The 23,133-nt window shown below is 40.2% G+C and overlaps 1 protein-coding gene across 4 annotated transcripts in view; it reads left to right on the top strand.

Annotated features, from left to right (window-relative positions):
- The first annotated feature begins 5,144 nt into the window (after window positions 1-5,144).
- IFT88 (intraflagellar transport 88) overlaps window positions 5,145-23,133 on the top strand; it is a 134,196-nt gene continuing 116,207 nt past the window's right edge. For 2 of the 4 annotated variants that reach the window (XR_006889140.1, XM_046664790.1), the window contains exons 1-3: window positions 5,145-5,497; window positions 16,836-16,931; window positions 20,796-20,858. Coding sequence is in view for 2 of the 4 variants with exons in the window: in XM_046664790.1 (XP_046520746.1) it covers window positions 16,842-16,931; window positions 20,796-20,858 (153 nt within the window). In the remaining 2 variants the exon portion in view is untranslated. The remainder of the gene's footprint in view (window positions 5,498-16,835; window positions 16,932-20,795; window positions 20,859-23,133) is intronic. The other 2 variants (XR_006889139.1, XM_046664788.1) reach the window with 2 other exon arrangements.

Genomic DNA, 23,133 nt, shown 5'->3' with positions numbered 1-23,133 from the left:
AATTCATATGTTGAAGCCATAACATATAGAACCTCAGAATGTGACTGTATTTGGAGATAGAGCCTTTATTTATTTTATTTTAATTTTTATTATTTTTTAAAATTTTTATTTTATTTTATTTTTTTTGAAAAGATTAGCCCTGAGCTAACATCTGCTGCCAATCCTCCTCTTTTCACCGAGGAAGACTGGCCCTGAGCTAACATCCATGCCCATTTTCCTCTACTTTATATGTGGCACACCCACCACAGCATGATGTGCCAAGTGGTGCCATGTCTGCACCCGGGATCTGAACCAGCAAACCCCAGGCCACCAAAGCAGAATGTGCGCACTTAACCGCTGTGCCACCAGGCCACCCAGAGATAGGGCCCTTAAAGAGGTGATTAAGTTAAAATGAGACCCTTAGGATGGGTCTTAATCCAGTTTAACTGGTGACCTTGTAAGAAGAGAAGATTAAGACACACGAGAGACACAAGGGGTAGCTGCACAGAGAGACCATCATGTGAAGAGGCAGCATGAGAGGGACCACCTGCAAGGCAAGGAGAGAGGCCTCAGAAGAAACCAAACCTGCTGACACCTTGATCTGGGAATTCTAGCTCCCAGAACAGTGAGGAAATTAATTTCTGTTGTTGAAGCCCCTCAGTCCGGTATTTTGTTATGGCAGCCCTAGCAGATTAATACACCAGAATTAGGGAAGGCCTGCTGGAGAAAGGGGTGGCTAGGCTAAGCGGACTGTAGGAAAGATCATTTTAGGGAAAGAGAATAGCATGTGTGAAGGCCTAGAGGTGAGAGAGATCATGATACCTTCCAGTGACTTGAAAGAAGTTAAGTATGGCTGGGGCATAATGTGCAAGAGGAGGGTAAAAGGATGGGAGGTGTCATGGACATCTGTCATTTTTGGCTATTCAACATCCGAATACCTTTTGTGCTTGAGGAGAATCTCAAAATAGGTGGGAAGAAGCTTAAGGGGAACAGATACCCTTTCTCTGAGCTCCCTGGAAGCCAGGACATGGCATTTGACCTAAATACAGCCAGCTCATGTTCCTTTCTGGGACTGTGACTCAGGAAGGGAGAGGGTGATGAAGGGTAGGATGGTTAGAAGTGGTTCATGCTGCCCATGGTGGTACCTAGGGTCTAGTGGTAAGGCAGAAAGTGCCAGAAGCAACAGAGTACAGCTGTATGACAACGTTTCCAATGGCAAGATGGGAGGTATCAAGATGGCAGGTACCTACAGCAGTAGACTAAGTAGGGTGACCCATTTGTCCTGGTTTGCCCAGGATTTTCCTGGTTTTACAACAGAAAATCTCACATCCTGGGAAATCCCTCAGGCCTGACCAAACCGGGAGGGTTGGTCTCCATAACTCAGGCAGACAGTTTCTGTGGTACAATTTCGGCTGTGCCTCACCTCCCTGAGCTTCTGTTGTTTTTCCAAGCCTTGTTCTTTAGCTTCTCTGATAACTCAATGAGTTACTTGATATCTTTCAAAAAATTCCTTTTCTCCTTAAGTTAGCAAGAACTGGTTTTTCTTGGCTGCAACAAAGAATCCTGAGTACTGAGACTGTGAAGGGCCTTAAAAGCCACATTATGGAGTTTAGACCTTGTCCAGAGGTCCAGGCAGAGTAGGGAGAGGGGGTGTCAAAAGGTTTTGAGCAGAGAATAATGTGATCAGCTTTTCACTTAAGGATGATTACTTTGGCTAGAGTGTGGAGAACAGACCGGATGAGAACAAGAAGGAAGAGTAAAAAGGAAGCAGTGAGAAAAGTTAGGAAGTTATGGTAACCAGTCAGACAAGAGGAGATGGCTGCCTAGACCCTCCAGGTGGTAGGGGGATGGAGAGAGGTGCAATGGTTGGAGGGAAATGTAGCAGGCTAAATAGAATTATTGATGAATGACAGACAACCAAGACCTTTAAGAACACTGACCCTGAAACCATGAAAGCATGAACTCAACATAGAAAACCAGACTGAACATGCCCATCCTCCACCATCTTACACTAAATAAACGTCCACAAGGCTGCTGCTTACTTCTTCCTGACTGCTGGCCACTACAGATGATCTGCAGTTGCCATCAACAGTTGACTGTGAATAAAGGGAACATTGTACCTCTTACCAGAGCCACTGAGCCTCCCTTTCACGCTCTAGCAGAATTCTTTTAGACCTATGTGCTCAGACCCTCTCAGAAACTGTCAGGTCTAAAGCCACCTCTTCTCACATCCCTGTTTTCCTTGGACACCACCCAGAACACGTCATTGTGGTCAGCAGCCATATCCTGGGCCAACCCTTCCCAAAGCCCACTGGCTTTCTCAGGCTCAGTTCTAAGCTCTCTTTTCTTGTCCCTCGACACCCTCCTCTCCTACAGCAATCTCATTCACTCCCAGGCTTCAAGTCCACTGATTTTAGGAGCCAGCGAATCTGAAATGTATATCTCCAGATAGAATCTCTTCTCCGAGCTTTACTATATACAATTGTCTACTCAAGATCTCTATTTCCGTATTTCCCAGGCATCTGAAACGCAACATGTTCAAAACTAAATTTATTTTCTCTCTCAAACCTGCTTCTCCTCTAGTATTCTCCATATTAATAAACGGCACTAGCTTTTATTCCACGGCTTATGCCAAACTTGGGATTCATACTTGTTGCTTACTTTTCATTCACTCCCACCTCTATATGTGATTAATTACAAGCCCTGACAATTTACTCAATAAATATTATTGAGAACCAACTATTTTCAGGCACTTTTTTAGGCACTGGGGATATAGCCGAGAACAAAAAAGACAAAAACCTCTGTTCCCTGTGGAACTTATATTTTAGTAATCCAAGTTATGTGGCCCTAACATTTTGTCTGGCAATATAGGTGTGTGCTCAGTAAACAGTAGCTGCATTACAATATTTAAAATGAAAGAGACGATTGGAGCTGGCCCAGTGGCCAAATGGTTAAGTTCACGCGTTCTGCTTCAGCAGCCCAGGGTTTCGCCAGTTCAGATCCTGGGCGTGGACATGGCACCGCTCATCAGGCCACGCTGAGGCAGCATCCCACGTAATACAACCAGAAGGACCTACAAGTAGAATATACAACTAGGTAGTGGAAAGCTTAGGGGAGAAGAAGAAAAAATAAAATAAAAAAATTTAAAAAAAGATTGGCAACAGATGTTAGCTCAGGTGCCAATCTTTAAAAAAATAAAATAAATTTAGAAAAATACAATGAAGGAGATGATTAACCACTCCCTACGCAAATAACTGTATCATGCTTAACGAGTAACTAAGTTTAAAGGAACTTGAATTTGTTTTCAATTTTCCCTCACACAAAAAAAATTGCGGAAGCATAGCCTGGAGACCTAAAGAAATAATTAAAATTGTCTTATATATTGAAGTGTAGTGACTTGAAAGAAGCACTGTGCAGTGTTCACTAATTAACTCAACAAATATGTAGTGAACATCTGCTTTGAGCTAGGCACTGCAGCTAGACACTATCAAGAATTCCGTACCATCTTACCCCCTCTCTGAGCTAACAAGCTGACGGTGTCGTTAACGCTGGCAGAAAGTACCTGCGTCAGGGACAAAGGTTTTTATTACAGTCATGAATCATTAACGACAGGGATACATTCAGAGAAATGCAGTTAGGTGATTTTCTTGTTATGCGAACATCATAGAGCGTACTTACACAAACCTAAATGGTATAGCCTAGTATACACCTAGACTTTATGGTGCTAACCTTATGGGACCACGGTCATATATGCGGTCCGTCATTGACCAAAATGTCGTTATGCGGCACATGACTAGTCACAGTTCAGCAAGCAGAGTGAGCTTCACATTCCCTTCAGTTCACCTTGCCTCCCAAGTCCCACGGGGGTAGCCCAGGTGGATGCTGCACATGCAACATGTTTGTGTCACAGCTGAGGAACCCTAAACTTAGGGAACCTCAATCTTTTACAACAGACTTCAAGCCAAAGTGCCCAGCATTTGCCCCAGAGGGAGACATTATCATTAATATACTGGACAGCAGCCAACCTGCCTTGTGCACTGTAAGGGGACGATGATCTCAATCTTCCAATGCTGTTCCCTAGACAAACACCTTTGAAAAAATTGTTGTATTAGTCAGGGTTCTCGAAAGAGACAGAATCAAAAGGATTCATATATATGTATATATCTCTATCTCTCTATCTATCTATACAGAGAGACTGATTGTAATGAATTGGCTCATGCAATTGATGAGAGCTGGCAAATCCAAAATCTGCAGGGCAGGCCAACAGACTGGAGACCCAGGGAAGAGCTGAATTTACAGTTCAGTCTAGAGCCAGAATTCCCTCCCCCTCAGGGGACATCAGTCTTTTAAGTCCTTCAACTGATTCGATGAGGAACACCCATATTACGGAGGCTAACCTGCTTTACCCAAAGGCTGTTTTGTTTGTTTTTTAAAGATTGGCACCTGAGCTAACTGTTGCCAATCTTTTTCTTCTTCTACTCCCGAAAGCCCGCCCGCAGCACATAGCTGCACATACCATTTGTAAGTCCCTCTAGCTCCACCATGTGGGACGCCACCACAGCATGGCCTGATGAGCAGTGCTTCTCAGCACCCAGGAACCAGCCAGAGAAACCCTGTGCCAACAAAGTGGAGCGCAGGAATTTAACCACTGTGCCACGGGCCGGCCCCACCCAAAGTCTGTTTTGACTGCTGAAAAAACACCTGAAAAAAAATCTTCACAGCAATATCTAGACTGACGTTTGACAAAAAACTAGGCACCGTGGACTAGTCCAGCTGACACAGTAAATTAACCACAATAGTCCAGAACAAAAGCAAGCAACTCATAAGAATTGTATCCCAACATGTACTTAATGTTTTAAACTCATTAAATACTGGTGTCTTTAGACTTCCCGTGCTCCCCATTTATCCTTAAAATTTAAAACAAACTTTAATAATGTTAATTATGAATTTAATTCCTCATTCATATTGCATGTATTAAGCTTTACTGCGAGGCTGCTTCTAGATGTCTGGGACAGAGTTTCAGTCCCTGCCCTTTGAGGCCCTCACCAGACAACACATGAAGAGCTCTGACAAAGCCCTGCCCAGGGCCTGTGGGAACGCGACTGCAGACGGGAGGGAGGGAGAGGCGCTGCGGCCGCCCAGACAGGCACCTCCTGGGAGAGTGATCTTATCGGGTGACTAAGGGAGTCGGTGAATGCACGGAAAACGGCACTCAAAGGCTCCCAAGATTAGCGTAGCGGAGAGCTACAGGAGGTATTTTATGGGGACCTGGCGTCATCCTTTGGCAATCTGCGGTCTGGCTGATTCCATCAGGATGTAAAAGATCTTCGTTCTCTTCCTTCCCACGCCGCCTAGTGGCCGCCCGCCGGGACGCCGCCCGCGCCCCGCCCCTGGCGCGGAGGACTGTGGGAGCGGCTTCCTTGGTTTCCGCGCGTGGCAACGACCCGGGCGCCGCGCTCTGGCCTACGGAGGCTCCGAGGGGATTCTCGGGACCGTCGCCCTGTTCCCTCGCCGCGAGGTACGAGGAGGGCCCGGGACGAGGGGCGCCTCGGGCTGGCGCGGGCGGCGAGGTGCAGGGCCTGAGGCTGGTGGCTGTCCCGAGGGGCGGGCCGCCCGCCCGCCCTCTCTCCGCCGGGGGCCGCCCGCCCTGCCTCTCCGCCCTCCCTGTCCGTCTTCCCCCTCCGCCCTCTCTTCCCGTCCTGGGCCGCCCTCCGTCCCCGTCTTCCCTCCCACCCTCCCTCCTCGTCCTCCCTCTCTGTCCTCCCTCCCCGCCGCGGGCCGCCCGCCCTCCCTCTGCGCCGCCCGACCCCCTGTCTCCGCCGCCCTTCGCCGGTCTCCGCCCTCGCCGCCCGCAGGGCTGGGCGTGGGTAGTGAGGCGCCCCGGAGGGACCCTGCCGGCCTGCCTCTCCTTCTCTCCATCCCGGCCGAGGGCTGCCTCAGGTGCCGCGCCTGCCCTTCCTGAGACGCGGCGCTCGTTCTCAGACGTTGGTTTCCAGCGTCCGCCAGTTTGTGTCGCTCCCCTTCCCGGGGCTGGGCACTGTTGCCCCACGTGGGATGCTCTCCCAATCGTAGTCACACCTTACGCGGGGAGTTGGAAACCTGGTTAGACCCTTTCGCCAGCTCTTCAATTTCACGGTAGACTCGTGGATCGTTCATCTTCAGTTTTTGTGTTACGTAAAGCTTTTGAAATTGTCTAATAAAGGGTTTAATGAGTGACATGTAAGAGTACACAACAGAGTATGTAAAGCACATACTTACTCTCACAGAGATGGAAAAAATCAAAGATTTGAAATACTGTTTTTCGAAGATTTTTTCTAGGCCTCGAATTCCACTTTTTCTTTTTCCAGGTGGAATTTGGTTGTGAGCTTTTGAGGAACTACAGTAGGCATCTTGCATGTAGACTGTCCAGCATAGTCAGCAGAAGAGTACCAGAATAGTAACTTTATCATTTCAAAAAACGTTTTACTGGCGTTTAATTTATATGTATATTTTTAAAAATTTTATTGAGGTCATATTGGTTTACAACATTGTGTAATTTCAGGTGTACATTATACATCAGTTTCTATGTAGACTGAATCGTGGTCACCACCAATAGTTGGCATTTAATTTATGTTGAGGTGTCATCATCCTCAGAAAATTTCAACATGAGAGGCTTATTATGTGTATAAACTGCTTTTGAAATAGCCTGGAGAATCCAGAAGGCCTGAGTTGTGCTGCCACTCATAGCTATTAGCAATGGGGACTTCACTTCACCTTTCCTGGCCTGGCTCTCCACGTCTTTAAAGTTAGTGTGTTTACTAGATGTCTGTTCAGCTAAAGTCTCTCCAAGATATAAACTGTTTTCATTTTGGTTGCAATCAGCAGAAAGGATCTCTAATTCTAAAAGGTGCTTGTTTTTCTGACGTTAAGTGTAAGCCAAACTGACTTAAATAGGGCTCATAGGGGCCGGCCCGGTGGCGCAGCAGTTAAGTTCGCACATTCAGCCTCTCCGCGGCCCGGGGTTCACTGGTTTGGATCCCAGGTGCAGACATGGCACTGCTTGGCACGCCATGCTGTGGTAGGCGTCCCACATATAAAGTAGAGGAAGATGGGCACAGATGTTAGCTCAGGGCCAGGCTTCCTCAGCAAAAAGAGGAGGACTGGCAGTAGTTAGCTCAGGGCTAATCTTCCTCAAAAAAGAAAAAAAAAATAGGGCTCATAATCAGGAAGTTCTTGTTCAGCACAGCAGTCCTCAAGGGTAGTCCCCAGACCAGCAGCATCAACAATACTTGGGAACGTGTTAGAAATGCACATTCTAAGGGATGGAGAGAGCGGCGCTGGCACCCCCCAAGACTTCCTGAATCGGAAACTGGCGGGGCAGAGTAGGAATCCATATTTTAACAAGCCCTTAGGTTTCTGAGGCATGCTAATGTTTGAGAACCACTGGTTAGCCTTATCTGAGCTAAAGCTTTTAAGTTAAAATGTTTCAGTTATTTTCTACCAATGACTTTTAATACCATTTGGAGGTATTTTGGAATAAACGTTTCTATCTGAATGACACTGCCCTCATAGTAGTGAATTTTCATCTCTAAAAAGTAATGAGAAATTCAAAAAACCTAATTGTAAGAGCTAAAACCACAAACTCTTAAAAGAAAACATAGGTGTAAATCTTCTTGACCTTGGATTAGGCAGTGGTTTCTTAGATGTGACACCAACAGCACCAGCAACCAAAGGAAAAAAAAAATGGATAAATTGTACATCATCAAAATTAAAAGCGTTTGTGCTTTAAAAGACACTCAAGAAAATGAAAGGCTAGTGCACAGAATGGGAGAAAATATTTACAAATCGTATGTCTGGTAAGGTTTAGATTCCAGAATATATTAGAGAATTCTTAATAATTCAGATAAGACAGATAACCCAGTTTTTTTAAATGGGCAAAGCATCTGAATAGGCATTTCTGCAAAAAGATATACAATGGTTAATAAGCATATGAAAAGATGCCCAACATCGTAAGTCATCAGGAAAATGTAAATCAAAACCATAATGAGCACGGGGCCAGCCCGGTGGTGCAGTGGTTAAGTGCTCACGTTCTACTTTGGCGTCCCGGGGTTCGCTGGTTCGGATCCCGGGTGTGGACGTGGCACAACTTACCAAGCCGTGCTGTGGTCGGCATCCCACATATAAAATGGAGGAAGATGGGCATGGATGTTAGCTCAGGGCCAGTCTTCCTCAGCAAAAAGAGGAGGATTGGCAGCAGATGGTAGCTCAAGGCTAATCTTCCTCAAAAAAAAAAAAAAACCCCATAGTGAGCACACCCAGAGGGATCTACAAGTAGAATATATAACTATGTACCAGGGGGGTTTGGGGAGAAGAAGGAGAAAAAAACCCATAATGAGATAGCATTTCACACGCACTAGAATGACTATACTCAAAAAGAGGGACAATAAGAAGTGTTGGCTAGGACATGGAGAAACTGAAACCTTCATACATTCCTGGTGGGATGTAATACGGTGCAGCCACTTTGGAAAGCAGTCTTAGCAGTCCTCCAAAAGTTAAACATAGAATTTCCATATGACATAGTACTTCCATTCCTAGGTGTGTGCTCAATAGAATCAAAATACATGTCCATGCTAAAACGTGTACACAAATGTTCATAGCAGCATTATTCGTAATATCCAGAAAGTGGAAATAATTCAAGCGTCCATTAATTAATGAATAGATAAAATGTATATCCATACTATGGAATATCATTCAGCCATAAAAAGGAATGAAGTATGGATACATGCTGCAACATGATGAACCTTGGAAACATTATGCTAAGTGAAAGAAGCCAGACACAAAAGGGCACATATTGGGTGATTCTTTTTATATGAAATGTCCACAGTTGGCAAATACGCAGAGATAGAAAGTGGGTTAGTGCCATGGCCTGGGAAGAGGGAGGAATGGAGAGTGACTGCTAAAAGGCCCCAGGTTTCTTTATGGGGTGATGAAAACATCCTGGAATTAGTGGTGATGGTTACACAGCCTTGTAAATATACTAAAAACCACTGAATTGTATACCTTAAAATGGTAAATTTTATTTTTTATTGTTTTTATTAATGTTATGATAGATTACAACCTTGTGAGATTTCAGTTGTACATTTTTGTTAGTCATGTTGTGGGTACACCTCTTCCCCCTTTGTGCCCTCCTCCCACCCCCCCTTTTCCCTGGTAACCACCGATCAGATCTCCTTGTCAATATGTTAACTTCCACCTATGAGTGGAGTCATATAGAGTTCGTCTTTCTCTGACTGGCTTATTTCACTTAACATAATACCCTCGAGGTCCATCCACGTTGCTGTGAATGGGCCAATTTTGTCTTTTTTATGGCTGAGTAGTATTCCATTGTGTATCTATACCATATCTTCTTTATCCAATCATCAGTTTCCGGGCATGTAGGCTGGTTCCACGTCTTGGCTATTGTAAATAATGCTGTGATGAACATAGGGGTGCAAGGGACTCTTGGGATTTCTGATTTCAGGTTCTTAGGGTAGATACCCAGTAATGGGATGGCTGGGTCATAGGGTATTTCTATTTTTAACTTTTTGAGAAATCTCCATACTGTTTTCCATAGTGGCTGTACCAGTTTGCATTCCCACCAACAGTGTATGAGGGTTCCTTTTTCTCCACAACCTCTCCAACATTTGTCGCTCTTGGTTTTGGATGTTTTTGCCAATCTAACCGGTATAAGGTGACATCTTAGTGTAGTTTAGATTTGCATTTCCCTGATGATTAGCGATGATGAACATCTTTTCATGTGTCTATTGGCCGTATTTATATCTTCTTTGGAGAAATGTCTGTTCATGTCCTCTGCCCATTTTTTGATCAGGTTGGTTGTTTTTTTGTTGTTAAGCTGTGTGAGTTCTTTGTATATTATGGAGATTAATCCTTTGTCGGATAAGTGGCTTGTAAATATTTTTTCCCAATTAGTGAGCTGTTTTTTTGTTTCCATCCTGTTTTCCCTTGCCTTGAAGAAGCTCTTTAGTCTGATGAAGTCCCATTTGTTTATTCTTTCTATTGTTTCCCTCAACTGAGGAGTTATAGTGTCCGAAAAGATTCTTTTGAAACTGATGTCAAAGAGTGTACTGCCTATATTCTCTTCTAGAAGACTTATTGTTTCAGGCCTAATCTTTAGGTCTTTGATCCATTTTGAGTTTATTTTGGTGTGTGGTGAAAAAGAATGGTCAGTTTTCAATCTTTTGCATGTGGCTGTCCAGTTTTCCCAGCACCATTTGTTGAAGAGACTTTCTTTTCTCCATTGTAGGCCCTCTGCTCCTTTGTCAAAGATTAGCTGTCCATAGATGTGTTGTTTTATCTCTGGGCTTTCAATTCTGTTCCATTGATCTGTGGACCTGTTTTTGTACCAGTACCATGCTGTTTTGATCACTGTAGCTTTGTAGTATGTTTTGAAATCGGGGATTGTGATTCCTCCGGCTTTGTTTTTCTTGCTCAAAATTGCTTTAGCAATTCTGGGTCTTTTCTTGCCCCATGTGAATTTTAGGATTCTTTGTTCAATTTCTGTAAAGAATGTTCTTGGGATTCTGATTGGGATAGCATTGAATCTGTAGATTGCTTTAGGTAGTATGGACATTTTAACTATGTTTATTCTTCCAATCCATGTGCATGGTATGTCTTTCCATCTCTTTATGTCGTTGTCAGTTTCTTTCAAGAAAGTCTTGTAGTTTTTGTTGTATAAATCCTTCACTTCCTTGGTTAAGTTTATCCCAAGGTATTTTATTCTTTTTGTTGCGATTGTGAATGGGATTGAGTTCTTGAGTTCTTTTTCTGTTAGTTCATTGTTAGTGTATAGAAATGCTACTGATTTATGTATGTTGATTTTATACCCTGCTACTTTGCTGTAGTTGTTGATTATTTCTAATAGTTTTTCTATGGATTCTTTGGGGTTTTCTATATATAAGATCATGTCGTCTGCAAACAGGGAGAGTTTTACTTCTTCATTACCTATTTGGATTCCTTTTATTTCTTTTTCCTGCCGAATTGCTCTGGCCAACACCTCCAGTACTATGTTGAATAGGAGTGGTGAAAGTGGGCACCCTTGTCTTGTTCCTGTCCTCAGAGGGATGGCTTTCAGTTTTTGTCCATTGAGTAAGATGTTGGCTGTGGGTTTGTCATATATGGCCTTTATTATGTTGAGGTACTTTCCTTCTATATCCATTTTATTGAGGGTTTTTATCATAAATGGGTGTTGGATCTTGTCGAATGCTTTCTCTGCATCTATTGAGATGATCATGTGGTTTTTGTTTTTCATTTTGTTGATGTAGTGTATCACGTTGATTGACTTGCGGATGTTGAACCATCCCTGTGTCCCTGGTATAAATCCCACTCGATCATGGTATATAATCTTTTTGATGACTTGCTGTATTTGGTTTGCCAGAATTTTGTTGAGGATTTTTGCATCTATGTTCATCAGTGATATCGGCCTGTAGTTCTCCTTCTTTGTGTTGTCCTTGTCAGGTTTGGGGATCAGAGTGATGTTGGCTTCATAGAATGTGTTAGGGAGTATTCCATCTTCCTCAATTTTCTGGAATAGTTTGAGAAGAATAGGTATTAAGTCTTCTTTGAATGTTTGGTAGAATTCTCCAGAGAAGCCGTCTGGTCCTGGACTCTTATTTTTGGGGAGGTTTTTGATTACCGTTTCTATTTCCTTACTTGTGATTGGCCTATTCAGATTCTCCATTTCTTCCTGATTCAGTTTGGGGAGGTTGTAGGAGTCTAGGAAGTTGTCCATTTCTTCTAGGTTGTTCAATTTGTTGGCATATAGTTTTTCATAGTATTCTCTTATGATCCCTGGTATTTCATTGGTATCTGTTGTGATTTCTCCTCTCTCATTCCTAATTTTATTTATTTGAGATTTCTCTCTTCTTTTCTTGGTGAGTCTGGCTAAAGGTTTGTCGATTTTGTTAATTTTTTCGAAGAACCAACTCTTTGTTTCATTGATCCTTTCTACTGTCTTTTTTGTTTCAATATCGTTTATTTCTGCTCTTATTTTTATTATTTCCCTCCTTCTACTGACTCTGGGCTTTCTTTGTTCTTCTTTTTCTAGTTCTGTTAGGTGTCGTTTGAGGTTGCTTATGTGAGCTTTTTCTTGTTTAGTGAGGTGAGCCTGTATTGCGATGAATTTCCCTCTTAGGACTGCTTTTGCTGCATCCCAAATGATTTGGTATGACGTGTTCTCATTTTCATTTGTCTCCAGATAATATTTGATTTCTTCTTTAATTTCTTCAATAATCCATCGTTTGTTCAGAAGCGTGTTGTTTAGTCTCCACATTTTTGCACCTTTCTCTGCTTTTTTCTTGTAGTTGATTTCTAGTTTCATAGCATTATGATCAGAAAAGATGCTTGATATTATTTCAACTCTCTTGTATTTATTGATGCTTGCTTTGTTTCCCAAAATATGGTCAATCCTTGAGAATGTTCCATGTGCACTTGAGAAGAATGTGTAACCTGCTGTTTTTGGATGAAGTGTTCTATATATATCTATTAAGTCCATCTGGTCTAATTTTTCATTTAATTCTATTATTTCCTTGTTGATTTTCTGTCTGGATGTTCTGTCCATTGGTGTTAATGGGGTGTTGAGGTCCCCTACTATTATTGTATCGTTGTTGATGTCTTCTTTTAGTTCTGTTAAGAGTTGCTTTACAAATTTTGGTGCTCCTGTGTTGGGTGTGTATATATTTATAAGTGTTATGTCTTCTTGGTGGAGCGTCCCTTTTATCATTATATACTGTCCCTCTTTGTCTTTCTTTATCTGTTTTGCTTTGAAGTCTACGTTGTCTGATATTAGTATAGCGACACCTGCTTTCTTTTGTTCATTATTAGCTTGGAGTATTGTTCTCCATCCCTTCACTCTGAGTCTGTGTTTGTCTTTGGGGCTGAGGTGTGTTTCCTGGAGGCAGCATATTGTTGGGTCTTCTTCTTTGATCCATTCTGCCACTCTGTGTCTTTTGATTGGGGAGTTCAATCCATTTACATTTAGAGTGATTATGGAGATGTGGGGGCCTACCACTGCCATTTTATGTCTTGTTTTCCGGTTTTCATCAATTTCCTTTGTTTCTCGTCCCATGGTTTAATCTGTTCTGATGAAGAGCTGCTACTCTCTGTTGTTGTCCTTCTACATATCTCCTCTGCTCTTGGTTTTGTAGCCCCTTTCCTTTTTTGGATTTTTCAGGAATGAGGGTTTTCCTGAGGATTTCCTGAAGAGGAGGTTTTGTGGCAATGAACTCCCTTAATTTTTGTTTATCTGGGAATGTTTTTATTTCTCCATCGTATTTGAAGGATATTTTCGCTGGGTAGAGAATTCTCGGCTGTAGATTTTTGTCCTTCAGATTTTTGAATATATCATTCCACTCTCTTCTAGCCTGTAAAGTTTCTGCTGAGAAATCTGCTGATAGCCTGATGGGGGTTCCTTTGTGGGTTAGTTTCTTCTGCCTGGCTGTCCTTAGTATTTTCTCCTTGTCGTTGACTTTTGCTAGCTTCACTACTATATGCCGTGGGGTTGGTCTTCTTGCATTGATAAAGTTTGGAGATCTATTGGCTTCTGTCACCTGAAGATCCATCTCTCTCACCAGATTTGGGAAGTTCTCAGCCATTATTTCTTTGAATAGGCTTTCTGCCCCTTTCTCCTTCTCTTCTCCCTCTGGTATACCTATAATCCTTATGTTGCATCTTCTAATTGTGTCTGATAATTCTTGGAGAGTTTCTTCATTTCTTTTTAGTCTTACTTCTCTCTCCTCCTCTGCCTGCAGCATTTCTATATTCCCATCTTCCAAATTGCTAATTCTTTCCTCCATATCATCGGCCCTACTGTTCAGTGCATCTAAATTTTTTTAAATCTCCTCTATTGTGTTCTTCATTTCCAGTATTTCTGTTTGGTAAAATGGTAAATTTTATGGTATGTGAATTATATCTCAAAAAGTTATTTTATGTAAAAATAATTTTTTAAAGGTTATGAATAGCCATTGAAACCAAGGATGAAGGAGTTAAAATTTCCCTGGATTAGGATGAAACCATGCCTGTACCCACAAGGTTGACGTGAGAAATAAAGTAATCAAATTTTCTAAGCTTGCTTTGCAGAATAGCAGGACAATAGCTGATAAGAGAGTAGCTTGCTGACAGCCCTCCCCCCAGCCTGACTAAGCATCTCGCAGCAGCACTGGGAAGCTAAAATGACTAATTGTAAACTTTAGATGTCACAGATTAAAAATCCACCGCATGCAACACATAGAGCCGCCTTGAGTTAGCACATGTGATGCATAAAGAAATATGAAAGTTAGTGGCAGCCATACAGAGGACCCTTAAAACTTCAGCCCCTAAGGCCACATGCTCCCTTTCCCCGTCTTATTCTCACAATGTGCTTTGGAAAAATGCTTAGAACTGCACATAGGCAAGTATAATCAGTAACCGGTAGAAAGAATAACTTGTTAGCAGAAAACTTACGTCCTCTGCCCAAAGCTGTTCTTTCTGTCCCAGGTAAGGAAGTACCTGATGTTTTATTAGATTCCTCAGGAATGTCACATTCAGCAGATCCGAAACTTTTTGTCTATGGAGAGGCATCCACTGGTCTCTGGTCATCCATCACCTGACATTCCTGAACCCTGTTTGCCTATGTGAGTTGTTTCCAAATCAGTTCCCCTTTAAGATGTTTTTTTTAAGGACCATAGTCTGCCATCTTCTGATCAGCTAGCTCATCACTTAATAAAATTCTTTCTCTCTACCACCTTGCTTCTTAACTGATTGCCTTTTGTCTTGTGGCAAGCAGATCGAGCCCTTGCTTGGTATCAGCCACATATATTTGGCAATGTACTGAGTAATAAGATTAAGCTGAAATGTTTGTAAGAATTTACTGGCATGCTTAAAATTGTACAAGCTTTAAAGAAAATATGTATTTTAAGATGGACAAAGTAGTTCAATACTGCATTTCTTAAGTAACTAGCTGCCCCCACCTCCTCCCTAGTTGCCTAAAAATATTGACTGAATTTGATTGATTCTTCTTCCGGGAATTCGTCTCAGATTCTCTGGTAACTATTACATTTACAGTGTGTGGAATCAATAATTACGTTTCTTCCATGCTTCTGCTTTACTTTCTTTGACATCTGTTTTATTCTGTCTTGCATTTTGTCTCAACATTTTATTATGAAAGTTTTCAAATGTATAGCAGAGTTTAAAGAATTTTACAGTGAACATCATACCTGCTACATAGATTCTACCATTAACATTCTTCTGTGCTTGCTTTACCACATATCCATTTATCCATCTTATTTTTGTACATTTGAAACTGAATTACAGATACTCAGCTTTACTTGAAATAGTTAAGTATGCATATTAATTAAAGTTCATTTTTGCTTACAGTTTTTTCTTTCAAGAAGAAATTTACAAATAATGAAAAGCAGATATCGCTGATATGTGTTTGCTGAATTTTCACATGCATACTCCTGTGTAACCTAAACTGCTATCAAGATACAGAACATTTATCACCCCAGAAAAATCCCATCATTCCCTTCTCCATTCATTCCCTACCCCTAGCCCCTAAGAAGCAACCACTGTTCTGATTGTTTCTACCATAGTTTTGCCTGTTCTAGAACTTCAGATCAATGAAACAATACATAATGTTTTTGTATGGGATTTCTTTCACTCAGCATAATTGAGACTCTTCCATGTTGTTATATGTGTCATCAATGCATTATTTTTTATTGCCCAATAGTACTTCAGTGCATAAATATGCTGCATTTTGCTTATCCATTCTATTGATGGGCACGTAGTCTGCTTCTAGTTTTTGGCTATTATAAATAAAGCTCCAAAACCATTCTTACACAAATCTTTTTGTAGACATATGTTTTCATTTCTCTTTGGTAAATAGTTTGGAGTTGAATTCCTGGGTCATACGATACATGTCAATTTTGTGAAACTGCCTGACTTTTTCCCAAAATTGTACCATTTAACACTATTATGAACAATATATGTGATTCCAGTTTTTCCATATCCTTGCTGACATTTTATGGCGTTGGTCTGTTTAATTTAACCATTCCGATAGGTGTGTAGTGCTTTCTGCCTTGCATTGTAATTGACTATTATATACCTTTTTTCTGCACTTGACGCTATGTTCCTTGAAAATCAGTACAATCAACTGTTGTCGGTGTCACAATCCAATCTACACATCAGGATAGATGCGGAGAGGGCTGATGGCCACTCTGAGTTTATTATAACCAGCATTTCAATATATACATAGCTTACATCTGTTAAACATACACAGGTGTTCTGGATGAAGTAATTAGCGAATGCCAAGAATTCTTAGTGATTTCTCAAGGAGCCCTCCCTTGGCCTCTGTTTTGATATTATCATGTTATTGCTGTGCTCGTATACTTTCTCTCGGAGCATGCAAGTCCTCCTAGGCAACGGCCCCTCCTGCTCCCGATATCGTGTCTCCATCTGTGCCCCCTGGCAGCCGATGCCTGTCTTAGGTTGCCTACCCCTGGAGGTCTTACCCCTCATTGGCTAACTGGCCTTCTCACCTCCGGGTCACAGTTTGTTGGCAAGCTTTTTCCAGTGATTATTAACCCTTCCTGTGTCAGGGGCGGCTACAACTGTAACTCGCTCTAGTGCCTGTCACTGTCCTTGAAGGTAGTAGGTGTGGAATAAATGTGAAATGAGGGCAATGAGTGAATATTTTGACACCTATTTTTGAGAATTTGTCACGAAAAAAATTTTAAGCCATAAAAATATGTAGAGAAAATTTGACCAGAAAGGTTTAGTTATACTTTATTTCAATTAAGAATTATTTCTCATCTCAAGAACATATTTACACTGCCAATTTTTCATAGGTACAAATGATGCAAAATGTACACCTGGCCCCAGAGACAGATGAAGATGATCTTTATTCTGGATATAATGACTACAATCCAACCTATGATACTGAGGTAAAAAATAAATAAATAAATAAAATCTCATTGTTTTTTATGTTTGCCTTTGTGGGAAAGCTGGTTCATGAAAACTTTGGATTTGAGGATTCTGCTTTATTATGCTTTAAATTAAGTAAGCTGATTAAAAGCCTAGAAAAGTGCTGCTACTGAAGACTCTACTAACTTCTACCAATGATAATAATAGCAACAGAAGGGAAAATCATGAGAAAAGTTATGGCAACAAATAAGTATCAATTATAGACTTGCGTTCTTCAGCACTAGTTATCTGAATGTGTAAGTTGAAACACCTACATCACTTGAAGTACCTAAAGTCAGTTTTGTTATTTCAGTGCTCTAAATTTGAAATGTGTAGAGTTATTTTTCTTCTTTCAAATTGTATAAGTATTTTATAGAAAAATTATGAAATAGAAATAAGTATAAAGAAAATTAAAATCATAGAAACTGTTACCACCCAGATATAACTGTTAATTAACTGATAGTGCCAAACATTACCTATGTATATACACATGTATCTGTATGTTTTTGGATAAAATGGTATCACACTGTGTGTACTGTTTTGTAACCTGCTTTTTCTCTTTTATAATTATCCAGTTATGTCGACAAATCTATATCTGTGTAATATTTAGTGGTATAGTAATTTAAAAGATGAAATTGTTACCAAATTGAATATTTTAAGTCTTTTTACATCATTGTGAGAGTTATAGTTTCTGAATTGTAAAACAAACAAGAAAAAAAAAACCTCTTTATAAACTCATCTTGAATGCATGTGTGAAAAAAAGTAAAGAGGCTTATGAGCATTAATTTACTTGCTAGTATATAAGAATCAAATATTGGCATTTATATCACTTTAAACTAATTTAGGAAATCTCATACTATTCTAGAGTTTTTCATATAACTTTTAGTCATTTTTGAATTGTTTTTTTCTCTGGAGAAAAATGGTAGTCTGTGAGTTTGAGACCTAGAAAGAAAACAAGGAAAGAAACCAGATACCATTCACTGATTCTACATGAAAAAAAATCTAGGAGATGCTGATCATTGTAGAAACAAAATGACATAAATCCTGTCACTCAAAGATCCCCTTTATTAGATATTATCACCTGATGTTTTGTTGTGTTCCCTTGTCTTTAATATACACAGGTGTTTCCCTCCCTGTATACAAAAACGTGCATGCGCGCACACACAAATATGATTATATAGACCCCTTTTAAAAAATTTGTATTAAAACGTAAGCATTTTCCTAAGTTAGTATAAATTATGAAAACCATTGAAATGTCCCCCTTCTCCTAGTTATAAAAGTTATGTATATAAAGAATATACATGCTCATTGTTGAAAAAATTACCCATAATCCCATCACACAGGATTAACTACTGTTGACATTTTGTTGCTGTCTTGCCTTCATGCATACCTACAGTTTTCTTTTAGCGGGTTTGGAATTGAACTACCATATACTTTTCTGTTTGCTTTTTTTACATTAACTACTTCATAAGCAAAGTTTCATGATACTAAAAATTTAAACAAATGCAATTTTAATGAGTGCATAATACTGAAGGTATACAGTTGATTATAACTATTTTCCAAACATAGGATATTTACATCCAGTTTTCTGATGTTGTAAATAATAACAATGTAATGAACAATTTTATGCATAAATAACTTTAGGTATTTTGTTCAAACATTTCCTTGGACAGAGTCCCGGAAGTGAAATTAATAGATCATGAATATGATCATTTTTAAAGCACCAGAGAAACTTCCTCACCCCTCAGGTCATCATAGTGTGGCTTCATATTTAATTTGAAGTGAACATTCAAAGTATCAGATGCAAAAATAAGTTATACAGTAAAATAAAAATGATATTTGGTTTGCCCATGGTTTCTTTTATCGTAATTAATTGGAATAATAAAAAGTTTAATATATAACTGAATTACTTGAAAAGTTGCTAAGATGTTGCATAGATTAGGCAAATTGTTAAATTATGAACAAAGAAAAAATTACAAAAGGTGTTAGTTTGGTATTTGTAATTGGAGAATTTGTTGACAATTTTTAGTTTGTTAGAATTCATTGAGCTGGTTAATCAAATTTTGCTAATAGTTTAGGAATATTGGAGGATTTCCTTTTCCTAAAACATCTGCCAAAGTAGTATAATTAATTATGCTGAAAGTTGCCTTTGGCTTTATATTTCATATGAAAATTGCCTAGTTTCTATGGCTGAGATTGTGTAGTTATTTAATTTTATGTAGTTGATATGGAAGGTTATTTAAAGTAAAAATTAAATAAGATTGGGGCTGGCCCAGTGGCGTAGTGGTTAAATTTGTGCACTCCACTTTGGTGGCCCAGGGTTCGCAGGTTTGGATTGTGGGCGTGGACCTAACACAGCTTGTCAAGCCATGCTGTGGCAGCATCTCACATGAAATAGAGGAAGATTGGCACAAATGTTAGCTCAGCAACAATCTTCCTCAGCAAAAAAGAGGAAGATTGGCAACAGATGTTAGTTCAGGACCAATCTTCCTCTCACACACACACAAATTAAAGAAGAACATTTGTACATAATAAAATGTTTAAAGTGCAGTTATTAACATCCTGGTTATATAAACATTTTACTTTGCAGTTTCAAAAGTTAATTGATATTGACTCTTATCTATTGTTTGTACTTATTTTTTAATAATCAGCAAGTATATTTTTGTGGGAAGTAGACTGAAATAAATCAGAGTCGAGTATGAGAATTGCGCATAACATTTATGAGGGGTTAGAGCCAGAGTTTGTGTTGGTGAAGGAGTAAGAAATAAAGGCTGGTTAGATTGGTGGTTGGTAAGACTGAGTCCTTTTGAGAGAGTCTTTTTATTTATTTAATTAATTTATTTTTTGAGGAAGATTAGCCCGGAGCTAACATCTGCTGCCAATCCTCCTCTTTTTGCTCGGGAAGATTGGCCCTGAGCTAACATCCGTGCCCATCTTCCTCCATTTTATACGTGGGATGCCTGCCACAGCATGGCTTGACAAGCGATGCCATGCCCACATCAGGGATCCGAACCAGCAAACCCCGGGCCAGCAAAGCGAAACGTGCGCACTTAACCGCTGCACCACCGGGCTGCCCCGAGAGAGTCTTTTTAAAAATGACATTTGTCCAGGAAACCCAGGAACACTTGTATCTTGCCCTTGACTGATGTTACTTTCCTTAGATTTCCTGAGGGAGAATATGAGTACAGGTCAGGCATCAGCAAAGCATAATAACATTTTATTTCAACCGAGGCTTTGGTTCCAAATGGCATTGTAGGCTAGGCTCTGTGGAGCCCTCAGTTTGCCTAGGTTAGCTCCAATCTGAATCTCAGACTTTACCTCTCCAGTGAGAGGAAAAGTGTTTGCCCGTTGCTTAGAGAACATATGGCCTTTTCTGTGCTAAGGCTTTCTCAGGTAGGGCTAGTAGTCATGGTCCCAACATATGGAAGAAGAGAGGAGAGGGAGAGAGAATGGACAGAAAGAAGGAGAGAGAGAGAAAGAGATTTGCTTCTTTGTTCTTACTGCTCTAGCTGCTTGGAAGACAGAAACAGAAGAAAGGCCATATCCTTGTGTACTTGATCTTTTAACCAGGCATAATATAGTGCCCATTTAAACAGTGGCTAATGTCCTACAAATTGACTGACATTGTCAGTACTCCTCTTCCTAGGGGAGGGAGGAGCCTTGATATTTTGGATAGTGTGAAGGGGGTATATTTGAGGACAGGAGTCCTTGAGCCCCCGACCTGGAAATCAACAGATGGGGTAAGATGAGTTATAGAGGATCATGAATACCAAACAGGAGAGGTTAAACATTTAAAAAAAAATTCTCACTTCTTGTTGAATGTTAAATTTGCCTTTTTATTTTAGGAATTGGAGAATGACACAGCTTTTCAGCAAGCTGTGAGAACTAGCCATGGTAGAAGACCTCCAGTAAGTGAAATTTTTTTATTGTGGTAAAAAACACAACATAAAATTTACCATCTTAACCATTTTTAAATGTATCCTTTACTTAGTGTTAAATATATTCTCGTTGTGAAACAGATCTTCGGAACTTTTTCATCCTCCCAAACTGAAACTCTGTACCCATTAAACAACGAATCCCCACTCCCCTCCCTCCAGCCCCTGGCAGCCACCCTTCTACTTTCTGTCTCTATGAATTTGACTAATTTAGATACCTCATGTAAGTGGAATCATACACTATTTGTTTTTTTTTTGTGACTGGTTTATTTCACTTAGGATAATGTTCTCAAGGTTCATCCATGTTGTAGCACGTGACAGGATTTCCTTCCTTTTTAAGGCTGAATAATATTCCGTAGGATGCGTATGTCACATTTTGTTTCATGACCTTTGGGTTGCTTCCACCTCTTGGCTGTTGTGAACAGTGCTACTATGAACATGGGTATGCAAATATCTCTTCAAGACCTGGTTTTCAATTCTTTGGACCCAGAAGTGGGATTGCTGCATCCTGTGGTATTTCTATTTTTAATTTTTTGAGGAACCTCCATACTGTTTTTTTTTTCTTTAAACTTTTTATTAAGATTGTGATAGTTTACAACCTTGTGAAATTTCAGTTATACATTATTGTTAGTCATGTTGTAGGTGCACCACTTCACCCTTTGTGCTCTCCCCCCACCCCCCCTTTCCTCTGGTAACCACCAATCAGTTCTCTTTGTCTATATGTTTAACTTCCACCTATGAGTGGAGTCATACAGAGTTCATCTTTCTCTATCTGGCTTATTTCACTTAACATAATACCCTCACGGTCTATCCATGTTGTTGTAAATGGAGCAATTTTATCCTTTTTTACGGCTGAGTAGTATTCCATTGTATATATATACCGTATCTTCTTTATCCAGTCATCATTTGATGGGCACTTAGGTTGCTTCCACATCTTAGCTATTGTAAATAATGCTGCGATGAACATAGGGGTGCTTGGGACTTTTGGAATTGCTGATTTCAAGTTCTTTGGATAGATACCAAGTAGTGGGATGGTTGGGTCATAAGGTATTTCTATTTTTAATTTTTTGGGAAATCTCCATACTGTTTTCCATAGTGGCTGCACCAGTTTGCATTCCTACCAACAGTGTATGAGGGTTCCTTTTTCTCCACAACCTCTCCAACATTTCTCACTTTTTGTTTTGGATATCTTTGCCCTTCTAACCGGTATAAGGTGACATCTTAGTGTAGTTTTGATTTGCATTTCCCTGATGATTAGTGATGATGAGCATCTTTTCATGTGTCTATTGGCCATCGTATATCTTCTTTGGAGAAATGTCTGTTCATGTCCCCTGCCCATTTTTTGATCAGGTTGTTTGATTTTTTGTTGTTGAGCTGTGTGAGTTCTTTGTATATTATGGAGATTAACCCTTTGTCGGATAAATAACTTATAAATTTTTTTCCCAACTAGTGGGTTGGTTTTTGTTTCCATCCTGTTTTCCCTTGCCTTGAAGAAGCTCTTTAGTCTGATGAAGTCCCATTTGTTTATTCTTTCTATTGTTTCCCTCAACTGAGGAGTTATGGTGTCCGAAAAGATCCTTTTGATACTGATGTCGAAGAGTGTACTGCCTATATTCTCTTCTTGAAGACTTATTGTTTCAGGTCTAATCTTTAGGTCTTTGATCCATTTTGAGTCTATTTTGGTGAATGGTGAAAAAGAATGGTCAATTTTCATTCTCTTACATATGGCTTTCCAGTTTTCCCAGCATCATTTGTTGAAGAGACTTTCTTTTCTCCATTGTAGGCCCTCAGCTCCTTTGTCAAGATTAGTTGTCCATAGATGTGTTGTTTTATCTCTGGGCTTTCAATTCTGTTCCATTGATTTGTGGACCTGTTTTTGTACCAGTACCATGCTGTTTTGATTACTGTAGCTTTGTAGTATGCTTTGAGGTCAGGGATTGAGATGCCTCCAGCTTTGTTCTTTTTTCTCAGGATTGCTTTAGCAATTCTGGGTCTTTTCTTGCCCCATATGAATTTTAGGATTCTTTGTTCTATTTCTGTAAAGAATGTCATTGGGATTCTGATCGAGATAGCGTTGAATCTGTAGATTGCTTTAGGTAGTAGTATGGACATTTTAACTATGTTTATTGTTCCAATCCATGTGCATGGAATGTCTTTCCATCTCTTTATGTCGTCATCAGTTTCTTTCAGGAAAGTCTTGTAGTTTTTGTTGTATAGGTCTTTCACTTCCTTGGTTAAATTTACCCCA

This window comes from Equus quagga, chromosome 6 (assembly GCF_021613505.1).
Source record: "Equus quagga isolate Etosha38 chromosome 6, UCLA_HA_Equagga_1.0, whole genome shotgun sequence".
Lineage (NCBI taxonomy): Eukaryota > Metazoa > Chordata > Mammalia > Perissodactyla > Equidae > Equus > Equus quagga.
Note: the sequence above shows the minus strand (reverse complement) of the source record. Positions and strands in the feature narration are given on the sequence as shown.